The 16693-nt window shown below is 42.6% G+C and overlaps 1 protein-coding gene across 2 annotated transcripts; it reads right to left on the bottom strand.

Moving 5' to 3' along the window:
* Positions 1–102: 102 nt before the first annotated feature.
* Positions 103–3083, bottom strand: LOC145860403 (uncharacterized). 2 transcript variants are annotated; one of them, XM_082961263.1, is made up of 3 exons: positions 2879–3083; positions 1561–1748; positions 103–1340 (listed from the first exon to the last, which is right to left on the bottom strand). In XM_082961263.1, the coding sequence occupies exons 1-3, from the start codon at positions 2894–2896 to the stop codon at positions 1178–1180; spliced, it is 369 nt and encodes a 122-aa protein (XP_082817389.1). In that variant the 5' UTR covers positions 2897–3083; the 3' UTR covers positions 103–1177. The 2 variants fall into 2 exon arrangements, with proteins under 2 accessions (XP_082817389.1, XP_082817390.1); XM_082961264.1 differs by lacking the exon at positions 2879–3083 and adding an exon at positions 1997–2795.
* Between the last annotated feature and the right edge of the window lie 13610 nt (positions 3084–16693).

The following is a 16693-nucleotide window of genomic DNA, read 5'->3' as shown; positions in this document are numbered from 1 at the left end:
AAAGGAATTAAAAGTTACTTATACTTTTGATAAGTATCGTGATCGCATTGCAACACTGACATATCTTCTTGGAGTTCTATAATGTAACACAGTAATAAGAAGCCCAGAAAACATTTTTATTTCACAGAAGCAAGGTGTAAAAGGAATATAAAATGTGAGGTATTTCAGTATTCTGTGAAATGCTACAGACCCACACATTGGATTAATTAAACATGTCACTAAATACAATAGAAAGTGTGTTGGAACAAAAGCAGTCTAATAGACATTGTTAAACTAACGTTGAAAAAATATATATAATAATTTCAAAACTAACAGGTAAAAACTGAAGCCTTCAAACAGCAAAACCCATCTTCAACAAACATGAAACTACTGAAAGAAAGTCACGTTTGCATTGTCATTAAAGTTCAGGCATATAAACGATATCAATGTTACCAGTTGATGCGTCCCATTCAGCCAAATATGATCTCAAAACCACCAGTACATAAAAATTTGACCTTTACATAAAAGTAAAACATTTGGCAGTGATCATAAAATAGTAGAGCCACACAAACAAACCTGTAAACAGCTACAGAGCAGCTCTACTTGGCTGGTAACCTCACAAGAGAAGAGTGAGATAAAGTTAAGTCTACGAAAATAAATGACAACCAAGTAAAAACATACTTCAAGAAGCATGAAACTTAAGCATGAATATAAATGTGTATGTCATTTATCATATAAATGTGATTGTAACAAATAAATAAAATCATCCTCTCAATCAAAACATCCTATAACTTGAAATGAGTTATTCTGCTTGCCTCGTCATAAATAACATGGAAGAAAAGGGGGAGCTTTGCTTCCGATGCCGTTCCCGCCATTCATAGGGACAATGGAATTCCTGAATGATGCCGTGGTGTGGGACAATTAATGTTTGAACAGCTCTACAGAAGGGGGACCTCAGGGGTAGTTGGGGGGAGGGGGGGGGCATGGGAAGTAAAAAAAAATATATATTTTTTAAAGTTAGTGCAACAGGAGGCCCTGTATCACTTATTGACTGACTGCTGACCCATCCCCCGTTGTTCTGAATTCCAAGAGGACAATTCTGAATTGCAAGCAGGCCAGAGAGAGCCTGGTGCGTCAGTGTCATATCATGGTGGTGTAATGGCTGACTGTTGGTCATTGCAGTGGAGCCAAGTGTTTGTCAGTCTTCAGAAGGAGGAGTGTAAGTCGGAGTCCTCCCCTTGGTCTTGGTCTTCTGGTTGTCTTCCAGCATGAGGAACCTCTTGAGGTGGGACAAGGCAGACTTCTTCACACTGGCGGGCTTGGAGGCCAAGGAGGAACTGGTGGTCTCAGAGGATATCGACCTGGAAATAGTAATGTCAGAATCTACACACTGACACAGATTAAAGGTGACCTATTGAAAAGTGTAGGACCACACAGTGTCCATCAGTTTATTGATATCATCCATTGCCCTCACTTCTCAAGAAGTCCCTTAAAGGCTGCTTTTCACCTAGCTGAGATGTAGACTATATAAATAAAATAGATGACAATGTAGGTACCAGAGGCCTGCTATTGTTTGTTTACCTTGGCATACTGCAGGGTGTCTTGTCATTGGGGGCAGACTTTGGCATGCCTATGGCATTGGTTCTGTTGGTGGACTGGGGACTGTTGCGTTTTCCTGTGCTCCCGTGGTTCTTGGAGAGAGCGGCCATGAAGTCCCTGTTGACAGCGTTGTGCCTGGACGTGTTGTTATAGGTGTGGCAGGTAGCCATCTGTGATGGAGAGAGGCAGAAGGGATGAGATTATAAATATGAGTAATGATGGTTCTGTCTTCACAGGTGACAAACTCGTTTCCATTTAATTTCACATAAGGAACATGATTCTCCTGGGGAGATGTTTCTTTCCAAATCAATCCTTACAAGGACACAAAGACCCTATGATCCCTGGTTTAAAGTAATGAACTACATAGGGAACAGAGTAATGATTTGATGTAAAACAAAAAAAGGATCTAAACTGTTACCTTTTTTGATTGAACCAGTTCAGAACTTCATTTTGCTGGTTGGAAAAAAAAGGTTGTTCAAAACTAAACGATTAGAAAAATATTTTGGTTCCAACCCCTGCTCAAGACTGTCACTCAGTCACTCAGCATTTCAAATATTTCCTCGTTGAGCTTTTCCATTAAATATTGTGTGCACATAAATCAAATGCAATGAGGCACATGCAAAGCCTATGACATCTTGCCTAATATGTTTACTATATGACATTGGAACTGCAATACACACTTGAAACTAAACCACTGGGAGTCAATGTCACAATGTTGTTCCTGTGATCCAAGACAATGATTGGCATCTCCTGGAACCCTGCCTGTCCTGCCCGACAACAACCCTTTGTGGCCTGAAAGATTAAAGTGCGTGTGGTCGTTTTATGAGTTGGGACTATAAACAGCCACACAACGGGCCTGTCACACGGTCCACTGAAACGTTACCAGCCTATAACGTGCCTTGCTGCACATAAAAATAACAGGCAGTCAGTCACCCGTGAGCAAATCCTTACTCCAGCAGATCAAAGTGTTACACTTGTAGTAACAGAACGATGACGAAATCAAGGCATCTACCCCAACCAATGACGTCAGAACTCCCATAATCTCTCGTTGACAGACTACGTAAACATTTTTATATTTTAGTGCTGGGTTAACCGAGAAAAGGACACCCCAAAAACAACATCACTGACAAGCACATCCCAAATGATATCCCAAACCTTTGATACCAACACATCCATCATTTCCCTGAGGCAAACTGCATCCATAGGTGTTATACGAAACAGAATCAAAAACGCAGTGTCAGTATATTCGGAGTCAGGCTGATGACTGCGCTGAATGAAGATGCTGTGCAAAACAACTCACCGAGACGAAGGTAGTCATACTGCTGCGGAGGGTCTAGACTAGTCTAACAGATGGCGGAGTAGTTTCTCTGAACCAGTTGACAGAAGTTCTCAAAGTAAAGTTTCGCTGAACCAGTGTATTAAACAAGCAGGAGCTTCTCTCTAGCTCTGTTTGACGGAGCCTGGTGTATCCAGCTTTATAAAGCAGAGAGCAGCAGAGGCCGAGCCCAACAGCTGTTCAGCCAATCTTTCAACAGCAGAGGCGGGAGGGGGCTGTTACGGAGTCTAGTTGATAGGTAATCGACTAGCCGGACTGTTCCCCGGACTCCACGTGTAGGGATTTGTATAATGCATGAACAAGGCTATTGAACTTGACATTGGTGTCTGTCTTTATTCAACATATCATAATGAAACAGGGTATTAGAAGTGGCTCGAAAACCACACGTTTGTTATTTTTGTATAGGCGCAGTTACGTTCCATATGTGAACACACGCCGTTTCCTACTCCTAGTCACAACACTGATCAACTTGTTGTTAACTGGCTAGCTAGCATCACGACCTACCTCGATGACTGAAGGCAAAGAAATCTCCTATTCCTTCGCTATGGCAGAAAACAGTCCGCCACCAAATCCCATGGTGCTCACAGGGGACTAGAATACTAATTGGGACAACTTCAGGGATGAATTCGAGGACTATGCACTGGCGACCGGTCTACATGAGAAACCCAACGAGGTACAAGCGGCAACTCTGAGGAGTTTAATGGGCAGCGAATGCAGGCATATCTACCTGCACATCTACCGGCACAATCTCACCCTCACAGCACGACAACAGTGTGATACAAAGGCTATATTGGATGCATTGGAGAATTACTTCAAACCCGCCAGAAACGTAATTTACGAGCAGTTCGTTTTTTGGAAGCTGCAAACAGGAAGAGGGTGAGTCAGTACTAGAGGTCGACCGATTATGTTTTTTCAATGCCATACCGATTATTGGAGGACCCCCCCCCCCCCCCCCCCCCCCCCCACACACACACACACACAAAAAAAAAGCCGATAGCGATTAATCGGCTGATTTATTTTTTATTTTTTTTTATTTTTTTTATTTGTAATAATGACAATTACTACAATACTGAATGAACACTTATTTTAACTTAATATAATACATCAATAAAATCAATTTAGCCTCAAATAAATAATGAAACATGTTCAATTTGGTTTAAATAATGCAAAAACAAAGTGTTGGAGAAGAAAGTAAAAGTGCATTATGTGCCATGTAAGAAAGCTAACATTTAAGTTCCTTGCTCAGAACATGAGAACATATGAAAGCTGGTGGTTCCTTTTAACATGAGTCTTCAATATTCCCAGGTAAGAAGTTTTAGGTTGTAGTTATAGGAATTATAGGACTATTTCTCTCTATACGATTTGTATTTCATATACCTTTGACTATTGGATGTTCTTATAGGTACTTTAGTATTGCCAGTGTAACAGTATAGCTTCCGTCCCTCTCCTCGCTCAAACCAGGAACATTACATTACATTTAAGTCATTTAGCAGACGCTCTTATCCAGAGCGACTTACAAATTGGTGCATTCACCTTATGATATCCAGTGGAACAACCACTTTACAATAGTGCATCGAAATCTTTTAAGGGGGGGGGGGGGGTTAGAAGGATTACTTTATCCTATCCTAGGTATTCCTTAAAGAGGTGGGGTTTCAGGTGTCTCCGGAAGGTGGTGATTGACTCCGCTGTCCTGGCGTCGTGAGGGAGCTTGTTCCACCATTGGGGTGCCAGAGCAGCGAACAGTTTTGACTGGGCTGAGCGGGAACTGTGCTTCCTCAGAGGTAGGGGGGCCAGCAGGCCAGAGGTGGATGAACGCAGTGCCCTTGTTTGGGTGTAGGGCCTGATCAGAGCCTGAATGTATGGAGGTGCCGTTCCCTTCACAGCTCCGTAGGCAATCACCATGGTCTTGTAGCGGATGCGAGCTTCAACTGGAAGCCAGTGGAGAGAGCGGAGGAGCAGGCTGACGTGAGAGAACTTGGGAAGGTTGAACACCAGACGGGCTGCGGCGTTCTGGATGAGTTGTAGGGGTTTAATGGCACAGGCAGGGAGCCCAGCCAACAGCGAGTTGCAGTAATCCAGACGGGAGATGACAAGTGCCTGGATTAGGACCTGCGCCGCTTCCTGTGTGAGGCAGGGTCGTACTCTGCGAATGTTGTAGAGCATGAACCTACAGGATCGGGTCACCGCCTTGATGTTAGTGGAGAACGACAGGGTGTTGTCCAGGATCACGCCAAGGTTCTTAGCACTCTGGGAGGAGGACACAAGGGAGTTGTCAACCGTGATGGCGAGATCATGGAACGGGCAGTCCTTCCCCGGGAGGAAGAGCAGCTCCGTCTTGCCGAGGTTCAGCTTGAGGTGGTGATCCGTCATCCACACTGATATGTCTGACAGACATGCAGAGATGCGATTCGCTGCCTGGTTATCAGAAGGGGGAAAGGAGAAGATTAATTGTGTGTCGTCTGCATAGCAATGATAGGAGAGACCATGTGAGGATATGACAGAGCCAAGTAAAACTTGAAAAAAGGAACACATCGACAATAGCCACCCTCGAAGCAGCGTTACCCATGCAGAGCAAGGGGAAACAACTACTCCAAGTCTCAGAGTGAGTGACGTTTGAAACGCTATTAGCACGCACCCGGCTAACTAGCTAGCCATTTCACATCGGTTACACCAGCCTAATCTTGGGAGTTGACAGGCTTGAAGTCATAAACAGCGCAATGCATTGCGAAGGGATGCTTGCAAAACGCACGAAAGTGCTATTTTGAATGAACGCTTACGAGCCTGCTGGTGCCTACCATCGCTCAGTCAGACTGCTCTATCAAATCATAGACTTAATTATAACATAATAACACACAGAAACATGAGCCTTAGGTCATTAATATGGTCGAATACGGAAACTATCACGTTTATTCTTTCAGTGAAATACGGAACCGTTCCGTATTTTACCTAACTGGTGGCATCCATAAGTCTAAATGTTCCTGTTACATTGCACAACCTCCAATGTTATGTCATAATTACGTAAAATTCTGGCAAATTAGTTCGCAACGAGCCAGGCGGCCCAAACTGTTGCATATACCCTGACTCTGCGTGCAAGGAACGCAAGAGAACTGACACAATTTCACCTGATTAATATTGCCTGCTAACCTGGATTTCTTTTAGCTAAATATGCAGGTTTATAAATATATACTTCTGTGTATTGATTTTAAGAAAGGCATTGATGTTTATGGTTAGGTACAGTCGTGCAACGATTGTGCTTTTCTTTGCAAATGCGCTTTTGTTAAATCATCCCCCGTTTGGCGAAGTCGGCTGTCTTTGTTAGGAAGAAATAGTCTTCACAGTTCGCAACGAGCCAGGCGGCCCAAACTGCTGCATATACCCTGACTCTGTTTGCAAGAAAAGTGACACATTTTCCCTAGTTAAAAGAAATTCATGTTAGCAGGCAATATTAACTAAATATGCAGGTTTAATAATATATACTTGTGTATTGATTTTAAGAAAGGCATTGATGTTTATGGTTAGGTACACGTCGGAGCAAAGACAGGTCTTTTTTGCGAATGCGCACCACATCGATTATATGCAATGCAGGACTGGCTAGATAAACTAGTAATATCATCAACCATATGTAGTTAACTAGTGATTATGATTGATTGATTGTTTTTTATAAGATAAGTTTAATGCTAGCTAGCAACTTACCTTGGCTTCTTACTGCATTCGCGTAACAGGCAGGCTCCTCGTAGAATGCAATGTAAAGCAGGTGGTTAGAGCGTTTGACTAGTTAACCATAAGGTTGCATCCCCAAGCTGACAAGGAAAAAAATCTGTCATTCTGCCCCTGAACAAGGCAGTTAACCCACCGTTCCTAGGCCGTCATTGAAAATAAGAATGTGTTCTTAAATGACTTGCCTAGTTAAATAAAGGTCCAAAAAAATTGTTTTAAATAAAAATCTTATTATTATTATTTTTTTGTTTAATTATTCTAGTTTTTTTTCTTATTTTTAATTGTTTATTTTCTTTTCTTTTTTTTTTTCTTTGTATATTTTATAAAAAAAAATATATATATTTTTTTTTTTTTAATTTTTTTTTTTTTTTTTTTTTTGTTTTTTTTTTTTTTTTAAATCGGCAAATCGGTGGCCAAAAATACCGATTACCGATTGTTATGAGAACTTGAAATCGGCCCTAATTAAATCGGCCATTCCGATTAATCGGTCGACCTCTAGTCAGTACACAACTTTGTAACCCGTTTGAGAGAAAAATCCGCCACTTGTGAATACCGGGGATTGAAAGATGAATTGATTCGTGACAAAAATAGTACTGGGAATTGCAAATGAGGATACGCGCCGGTGTCTTCTGAGAGAGAGAGGCTTAACCTGTTAGGGCTAGGGGGCAGTATTGACACGGCCGGATAAAAAACGTACCCGATTTAATCTGGTTACTATTCCTGCCCAGTAACTAGAATATGCATATAATTATTGGCTTTGGATAGAAAACACCCTAAAGTTTCTAAAACTGTTTGAATGGTGTCTGAGTATAACAGAACTCAAATGGCAGGCCAAAACCTGAGAAGATTCCATGCAGGAAGTGGCCTGTCTGACAAGTTGTGTTTCATCTTGGCTATTTTTATTGAAGACTGAGGATCTTTGCTCTAACGGGACACTTCCTACGGCTCCCATAGGCTCTCAGAGCCCGGGAAAAAGCTGAACGATATCGAGGCAGCCTCTGGCTGAAACGCATTATCGCTTTTGGCAAGTGGCCGATCAGAGTACTATGGGCTTAGGCGCGTGCCCGAGTCGACCCCATGCTTTATTTTCTTTTGTCTGTTTACCTAAACGCAGATTCCCGGTCGGAATATTATCGCTTTTTTATGAGAAAAATGGCATAAAAATTGATTTTAAACAGCGGTTGACATGCTTCGAAGTACGGTAATGGAATATTTAGACATTTTTTGTCACGAATTGCGCCATGCTCGTCACCCTTATTTACCCTTTCGGATAGTGTCTTGAACGCACGAACAAAACGCTGCTGTTTGGATATAACTATGGATTATTTTGAACCAAACCAACATTTGTTATTGAAGTAGAAGTCCTGGGAGTGCATTCTGACGAAGACAGCAAAGGTAATAACAGTTTTCTTATAGTAAATCTGACTTTGGTGAAATATTGCAAAATGTTCTTTCACCGAAAAGCTATTTTAAAATCGGACATATCGAGTGCATAGAGGAGTTCTGTATCTATAATTCTTAAAATAATTGTTATTCTTTTTGTGAACGTTTATCGTGAGTAATTTAGTAAATTCACCGGCAGTGTTCGGTGGGAATGCTAGTCACATGCTAGTCACATGCTAATGTAAAAAGCTGGTTTTTGATATAAATATGAACTTGATTGAACAAAACATGCATGTATTGTATAACAATGTCCTAGGGTTGTCATCTGATGAAGATCAAAGGTTAGTGCTGCATTTAGCTGTGGTTTGGGTTTATGTGACATTATATGCTAGCTTGAAAAATGGGTGTTTGATTATTTCTGGCTGGGTACTCTGCTGACATAATCTAATGTTTTGCTTTCGTTGTAAAGCCTTTTTGAAATCGGACAGTGTGGTTAGATTAACGAGAGTCTTGTCTTTAAAATGGTGTAAAATATACATATGTTTGAAAAATTGAAGTTTTCGGATTTTTGAGGTTTTTGAATAACGCGCCACGGGATTACACTGGCTGTTACGTAGGTGGGACGATATCCTAGAGAGGTTAAGATTTGTAACTGCCATCGAAATGTGCCGCACTGCTGAAGTCACTGACATGAGAATGAGAGCAATGGAAATCGAAACCCCACGCTCCGATGTTGATACTGTTCACGCTGTTGCTAGGCAGATATTCAGACTGAAGCAATCGAGGCAGATTAATTCACCACGAACGGTGAACACAGAGAGCCCCGTAGCATGTAAATACTATGGGAATACACACACACACGTGGCAAAGAGCACTGCCCTTCCTATGGAAAACCATGCAGAGCTTGTGGAACTAACAATCACTTTGCAAAAGTGTGTCTCAAAAGCAAAAAAAGGGTGAGTGAGGGCAAGACTCATTGTGTTGATGATGTCACTCAATGTTCAGAGCTGAACAGTGAAAGTGACATTTACATGAATGAATCAATTGGGGCTGTACACTCGAGGGAAGAAATGGTTTGTGACACTACGATTACACAACAAGCAACAACGTCAACTGGATTCCGGTGCTACAAAGACAAAATCAATCTGGCACCTGACACACATCTATTGCCCAGCGATACTAGACTAAAGCTGTACTCAGGAGAGCTAATGAGCTTTATGGGCACCTTTGAGACCGAATGTGTTATTCGGGGACGCAAACACAAGCTGGAGTTTGAGATTGTGAAAACCAGTCAACATCCTCTCCTCTCAGGCTCTACATGCGAACGCCTGGGACTGATGCAGTTCACTGTACCAAATGACTTGCACATTGTGGATCATGTCCAGCATGGACCCCTGTCCAAAGAACAACTACTCAGCAGATATGACAATGTATTCAACATGCCCGTTGAATCAGTGCCTGTGGAGGTACACTTTGAAGTGGATGAGAGCATCACTCCAGTCTAGTGTGCTCCTCGCAATGTGCCCATTGCAATGAAAGTGGCTGTGAAGGCCCAGCCGGACAAGTATGAGGCCGATGGCCACATGACGACATCTGTGACCGAACCAACTGACTGGATCAGCAATATGGTCAGAGTGAAAAAAACCCAGAGAAGGTGAGGGTCTGCATCGACCCAAAGCATCTGAACCAAGCACTGAAACGATCCCACTACATCATGCCGACACTAGAGGATGTCCTCTACAAGCTTCCCAAGGCCAGGATTTTCACCTTGGTGGATGCCCGAGATGCATTCCTTCGATGCAAGCTGGACGAAGAAAGCAGCTTCATGACTACCTTCTGGACCCCCTGGGGTCGGAAACGCTGGCTCAAGCTCCCGTTTGGTGTCTCAGTGGCACCTGAGGTATACCAACGCAAGCAGCACGAGTTACTGGCTGGGCTCAAGGGCATTGAACCCATCGCTGATAATGTTCTGATCGTAGGCTGTGGTGACACAGACGAAGAAGCAGAACGCGACCACGATGTGAAGCTCCTGGCACTGATGGAGCGCTGTCGATCAGTTAAGCTTCGTCTTGGCCTGAAGAAGCTGCAGTTCAAGGTGAAAGACGTCAACTTCCTTGGCCACATTCTCTCGGCAAAAGGTCTGAAGCCGGACCCAGACAAGGTCCGAGCGATCCTCGGCATGCCAAACCCGTCTAATGCAAAAGGAGTACAGCGTCTCATCAGTTTTGCAAACTATCTTGCAAAGTTCATGCCACACCTATCAGCAGTCTGTGAGCCTCTGCGCCAGTTGCTGGACAAAGATACACCATGGCACTGGCTACCCAAGCACGAGGCCGCAGTGCAGGAGATGATCTCTGGCTTCATCCATGCCAGTGTTGCGCTACTACGACATCACGAAGCCTGTCACAATCCAGAGCGACTCTAGCCAAAGGGGACTTGGATGCTGCCTTATGCAGGAAGGCCAGCCCGTTGCGTTTGCCTCGAGCGCTTACCCCCACCGAACAAAACTATGCACAAATTGAGAAAGAGTGCCTCAGCATCGTCTTCTCCTGCCAGGAATTCCATCACTACTTATATGGTCGAGAGCTGGTCACCGCTGAAACTGACCACAAACCACTCATTGCCATATTCAGTAAACCTCTCCTCAACGCGCCCAAGAGCCTTCAAAGCATGCTCCTGACTCTGCAAAACTACAGCCTGAAGGTCATTTACAAGCCAGCACCAGAGATGTACATCAGCGACACACTGAACAGGGCAACAGCACAATGTACAGGCAGAGGCACTGCCTATCAGCGGCAGGCCATCTGTTCGCTACAGCAGGAACAACAAGATGTTCAACAGATCAATCAGGCAGACTACTTAAACGTCACAGATCACCGCCTAGCCCAGATCAGGCAACACACTGACAAGGACGAACACCTACAGTTACTGAAGTCCATGGCTCTCGCAGGTTGTCCATACCTGAAAGAGGAGACACCTTTCACACAGAGAATACTGGACCTTGCAAGTTGAGATCAGTGTGCAAAATGGCGTCTTGTTCAGAGGTCAGAAGGTCATTATTCCCAAATCACTACGTCCAGAGATGCTTACCTGCATACACTGCAGTCACGTTGGAGGTGATGCATGTTACCGCCAGCCTCGTTAAACATTATACTGGCCAAACATGCAAGCAGAAATTAAAGACTTTGCCAGCAACTGTACCACATGCAACGAGTACGCTCATGAACAGCAAAAGGAAACCATGATGTCACACGAACTGCCCACAAGGGCCTGGCAAATCGTCAGCATGGACTTATTCAGCCACAAACAAAAGGACTATCTTCTCGTTGTTGATCACTACTCTGACTTTTGGGAAATTGAACTGCTCCCTGACTTGTCTGCAGAGACGGTCATAAATCGCTGCAAGGCGCAGTTTGCAAGGCAAGGTCAGCCTGACAAGGTAATCACGGACAATGGCCCACAATTCACTGCACAGTTGAAGCGTTTCGCCTCAGAATGGGAGTTTGACCACGTGACTGTAATATTCATATGTGTAAACATACTGAATTATAATTGGATGCATTTTACCGCCATATAATACTGTGCTATGATTGGTTAAGACCACCCAGAGGGTTAGGTCATGGTCAGTTGATCATGGTTGGAGATAAGTGAACATGCAAGTTGTAGCTAGCTAATAAAGAGCTACGTTAAGAAATATCCTGTAGTACTGCATTTTATTATTTTGTACAAAGCGTGCAAAACAAGACAGTGACCTCCTCTCCAAGACACCCAAAAGCAAATGGCAAGGCAGAGTCAGCTGTCAAGATTGCAAAAAACCTGTTAACCTCTTGACGGTCGCCTAGGATAGGGGGCACTACAGTGATTTTTGAAAAAAATTAGTGCCCATTTTAAATGGCCTCCTACTCAAACTCAGAAGCTAGGATATGCATATGATTAATACTTGTGGATAGAAAACACCATAAAGTTTCTAAAACTGTTTGAATGGTGTCTGTGATTATAACAGAACTCATATGGCAGTCAAAACCCCGAGACAGATTGAAACAGGATGTGGAATTCTGAATTGCGGACTCAACTTCATCACTTTGCCTATAAATCACACCGTGAGCTATGGTTCATTGAGCACTTCCTATTGCATCCACTAAATGTCCCCAGTCTTTACAAAGTGGTTTGAGCCTTCTACTGTGAAAACTGACAGAATGAGAGTCTGTGGAAAGTGGTCACATGGAGAGGGCCATCACCATTATTACGCCGGCGCCCCTGGCTACCCTCCCCTTTCGAAACGTTTAGAAAGACAATGCAACCGTCCCCCTTGAATCTTATTGGAGCTCTGGTTGAAAAAGGCCCTAAAGATTTATGTTATACTACGTTTGACATGTTTATACGAACTTAAATTTAAAAAAATGCATTTTGTTGAGAGAGAAGTCCCGACGGTACTTTTGGAGCAGCCTTCAGAACGCGCTAACAACAACAAGCTATTGGGACATAAAGGATTAACTTTTTAGAACGAAAATACAGTTGTTGTGGACCTGGGATTCCTGGAAGTGCCTTCTGATGAAGATAATCAAAGGTAAGGGATTATTGACAATAGTATTCAAGAGTAGATTTGATATGCGATTGTTCCAAGATGGCGCTGACCTGTAACGGTAGCCTATTTTTCTGAGTATCGCATGCCCTTTTATCGCAAAGTGTGATTACCCAGTAAAGTTATTTTTAAATCTGGCATTACAGGTGCTTTCAAGAGATGTTAATCTATAAATCTTAGAATGACAATATTACATTTTAAAAATGTTTTGAAATAGTAATTTAGTAAATTGTAGCGCTGTTTCACCAGATGCATTTGAGGGAAAATAGTTAGTCAACGTCACGCGCCGATGTAAAATGCTGTTTTTATATATAAATATGAACTTTATCGAACAAAAGAATGCATGTATTGTGTAACATGATGTCCTAGGAGTGTCATCTGATGAAGATTGTCAAAGGTTAGTGCTGCATTTAGCTGTTTTTTGGTTATTTGTGATGCATGTGGTTGGTCGGAAAATGGCTATGTGGCTACTTTTACGATTTACTCCTCTAACATAATCTAATGTTTGGCTTTTGCTGTAAAGCCTTTTTGAAATCGGACAACGTGGTTCGATTCAGGAGAGGTGTATCTATAAAACGATATACAATAGTCCTATATTTGAAGAAAAAAAAAAAAAAAATAATTGTAAAGAAAATGGCAATGGGATTTTTCGCTGGATGTTGATCCCGCATACGGGACGGAGCCCGTCCAGACGTTAACTTCTATGGGCTACGTGGGACGCCACCTGCGGGACACAGCCAGTGGAATATCAGGGCGGCAAATTCAAAAACAACAAAATGTCATAATTCAACTTTCTCAAACATACACTTCTCCTTCATGTAACCACATTGTCCGATTTCAAAAAGGCGTTACAGCGAAAGGAAAAAATTGGATTATGTTAGGAGAGTACATAGACAAAAATAATCACACAGCCATTTTCCAAGCAAGGACATGTGTCAATAAAACCCAAAACACAGCTAAATGAAGCACTAACCTTTGACGGTCTTCACCAGATGACACTCCTAGGACATTATGTTACACAATACATGTATGTTTTGTTCGATAAAGTTCATATTTATATGCAAAAACAGCATTTTACATTGGCACGTGATGTTCAGAAAATGTATTTCCACCAAAACGGTCGGTGAATGTGCACATCAATTTACAAAAATACTCATCATAAACGTTGACAAAATATATAACAATTATTTAAAGAATTATAGATAGACTACTCCTGGATGCAACAGCTGTGTCAGATTTTAATATAGCTTTATGGAGAAAGCACATTTTTCAATATTCTGAGTACATAGCTCAGCCATCACGGCGAGCTATTCAGACACCCGCCAAGTTCGGGGGAACCTAAACTCAGAATTAGTATTAGAATTATTCTCTTACCTTTGCTGATCTTCGTCAGAATGCACTCCCAGGACTGCTACTTCCACAAGAAATGTTGTTTTTGTTCGAAATAATCCATATTTATGTACAAATACCTCAGTTTTGTTCGTGCGTACAGCTCACTTATCCAAAGGCATAACGCGCGAGCACGGAACCAGAGACGAAAAGTCAAAATGTTCCATTACCGTACTTAGAAGCATGTCAAACGCTGTTTAAAATCAATCTTTATGGTATTTTTAACGTAAAATTGCGATAATATTCCAACCGGACAATAGCATATTCATTCAAGAAGAAAAAGAAGGAACGGCGCGCTCGCGTGACTGCGCATATCCAATCCCTTTGTTGTCAGGCAGTCCACTCAGAAACTGAGCTCCTATTATCTGCCCAGTGACAGGAGAATGCTCAAACCACTTTCTGAAGACTGTTGACAGCCAATGGAAGCCTTAGGAAGTGCAACGTCCCCCACAGACACTGTAGTTTCAATAGAGAATCAAAAGAAGAACTACAATTCTCAGACTTTCCACTTCCTGCTTGGATTTTTCTCAGGTTTTTGCCTGCCATATGAGTTCTGTTATACTCACAGACACCATTCAAACAGTTTTAGAAACTTCAGTGTTTTCTATCCAAATCTAGTAATAATATGCATATTCTAGTTTCTGCTAGTTTCTGCTAATAAGCTACTTGAGCCCTGCGTCATGGTTGGCGTCACGGACAAACTGCGTCACAGAAAGCAGCTCGCTAAGTGCTTCTATGACCGGACTGCTCGAGACCTACCAGAGCTGGAGGTGGGTGAAACGATAAGGACTTTGGAGGCTGGGCACGTTGCACCACGTTCTTACCTGGTGGATGTTGGTGGCTCCCTCTCGTCCCAATTGGGTGGATCTGCGTGTAGCAGAGCAGACAAACCCGAACACGCCATACACTCACCTAGATGAGCTGGATCACAGTCCAGGCCTAAGGGTAAGGGGCACAGAGTTGAGACATGAGCCAACTGAAGGTGAGGCTTCTACCCCACCAAGCTCTCCAGCTCGTGGCCCTAATCCCACCCCTGTCAGAGCCAATACTTACTCACGGGTGTGTCGGCTGTGCAAGCCACCGGACAGGCTTACTCTGTAAGCAAGAGACTGCGTTAACTTGTCCTCTGTTTATAAAAAAAAAAAAAAGGAAGATGACAACTGAAGTAAAAAGAAAATGTCATGCTGTTTCAATTGTTATGACTTGACTGTTAAGAACTTAATGTTATGCCGTTATGTTCGCACTTTCTATTGAAAAGGATGATGTTACGGAGTCTAGTTGATAGGTAATCGACTAGCCGGACTGTTCCCCGGACTCCGCGTGTATGGATTTGTACAATGCATGAACAAGGCTATTGAACTTGACATTGGTGTCTGTCTTTATTTCTTTATCCACACACATATACTGAAACAGGGGCTGGGAGTTTAAATGTTTTTGATTTACCCGGTTGTGTTGTCAAGGACTGTCACTGGAGCCACTTCCCATGCCAACAACCCTAATCCATACTCACATCCTCCAGCTAACTCTGGATTATAGTGCTCCCTGGAAGACGAAAAAACGATGAAAACAGAACGATACTCTCGGACACGCTGAAAAGGTTTCCCCTATTTAGATTCGGTGGTGATGTATAGATATCGCCTTATTTTTTTGCAGGGTTAAATAAGGCCATAAGGGAAGTTAGTCAATAGTAACATGGCCAAAAATCTGCACAATCAGGTGTGCTATTTTCACATATCATTTTGCACATCATAGGCAGGGAACTTCAGACAAAGAAATCAATATTTTGACTATTAGCATTAGTTCAATACATTTTAAAATAATAAAGCACCATACAGACAGTGACAGTCTTTGATAGTGAAACCTAGCAGGTATCCACTTGTTTTCTCATCTGATTTTTACATATATATTAAAGGGGAAGTTCAGTATTTTACAACATCATGTTAGATGGTTCCTCTCCCTGAAGGTAGTCTATGGGCCAGAATAAACTGTAATCTATTGTTTGGTTCTCTAAACAGCCACGACAAACTTAAGCTAACTTTAGCCACAGGCAGCTAGCTCAGGTGGCTAAAGTTAGTGGTGTCATAAAAGAAAACAGAGCCATGGATGACAGTTTCTCCTAACCCATAGTCTACTTTTAGGGTGAGGAACCAGAGAACATTAAGTTGAAAAATACTGAATTTATATGTGAACAATATATACTGCTCAAAAAAATAAAGGGAACACTTAAACAACACATCCTAGATCTGAATGAAAGAAATAATCTTATTAAATACTTTTTTCTTTACATCGTTGAATGTGCTGACAACAAAATCACACAAAAATAATCAATGGAAATCCAATTTATCAACCCATGGAGGTCTGGATTTGGAGTCATACTCAAAATTAAAGAGGAAAACCACACTACAGGCTGATCCAACTTTGATGTAATGTCCTTAAAACAAATCAAAATGAGGCTCAGTGTGTGTGGCCTCCACGTGCCTGTATGACCTCCCTACAATGCCTGGGCATGCTCCTGATGAGGTGGCGGATGGTCTCCTGAGGGATCTCCTCCCAGACCTGGACTAAAGCATCCGCCAACTCCTGGACAGTCTGTGGTGCAACGTGGCGTTGGTGGATGGAGCGAGACATGATGTCCCAGATGTGCTCAATTGGATTCAGGTCTGGGGAATGGGCGGGCCAGTCCATAGCATCAATGCCTTCCTCTTGCA

This window comes from Salmo salar, chromosome 14 (genome assembly GCF_965601325.2).
Source record: "Salmo salar chromosome 14, fSalSal1, whole genome shotgun sequence".
Taxonomy (NCBI): Eukaryota; Metazoa; Chordata; class Actinopteri; order Salmoniformes; family Salmonidae; genus Salmo; species Salmo salar.
The sequence above is the reverse complement of the archived record's forward strand: the minus strand, read 5'-3'. Positions and strand labels throughout refer to the sequence as shown.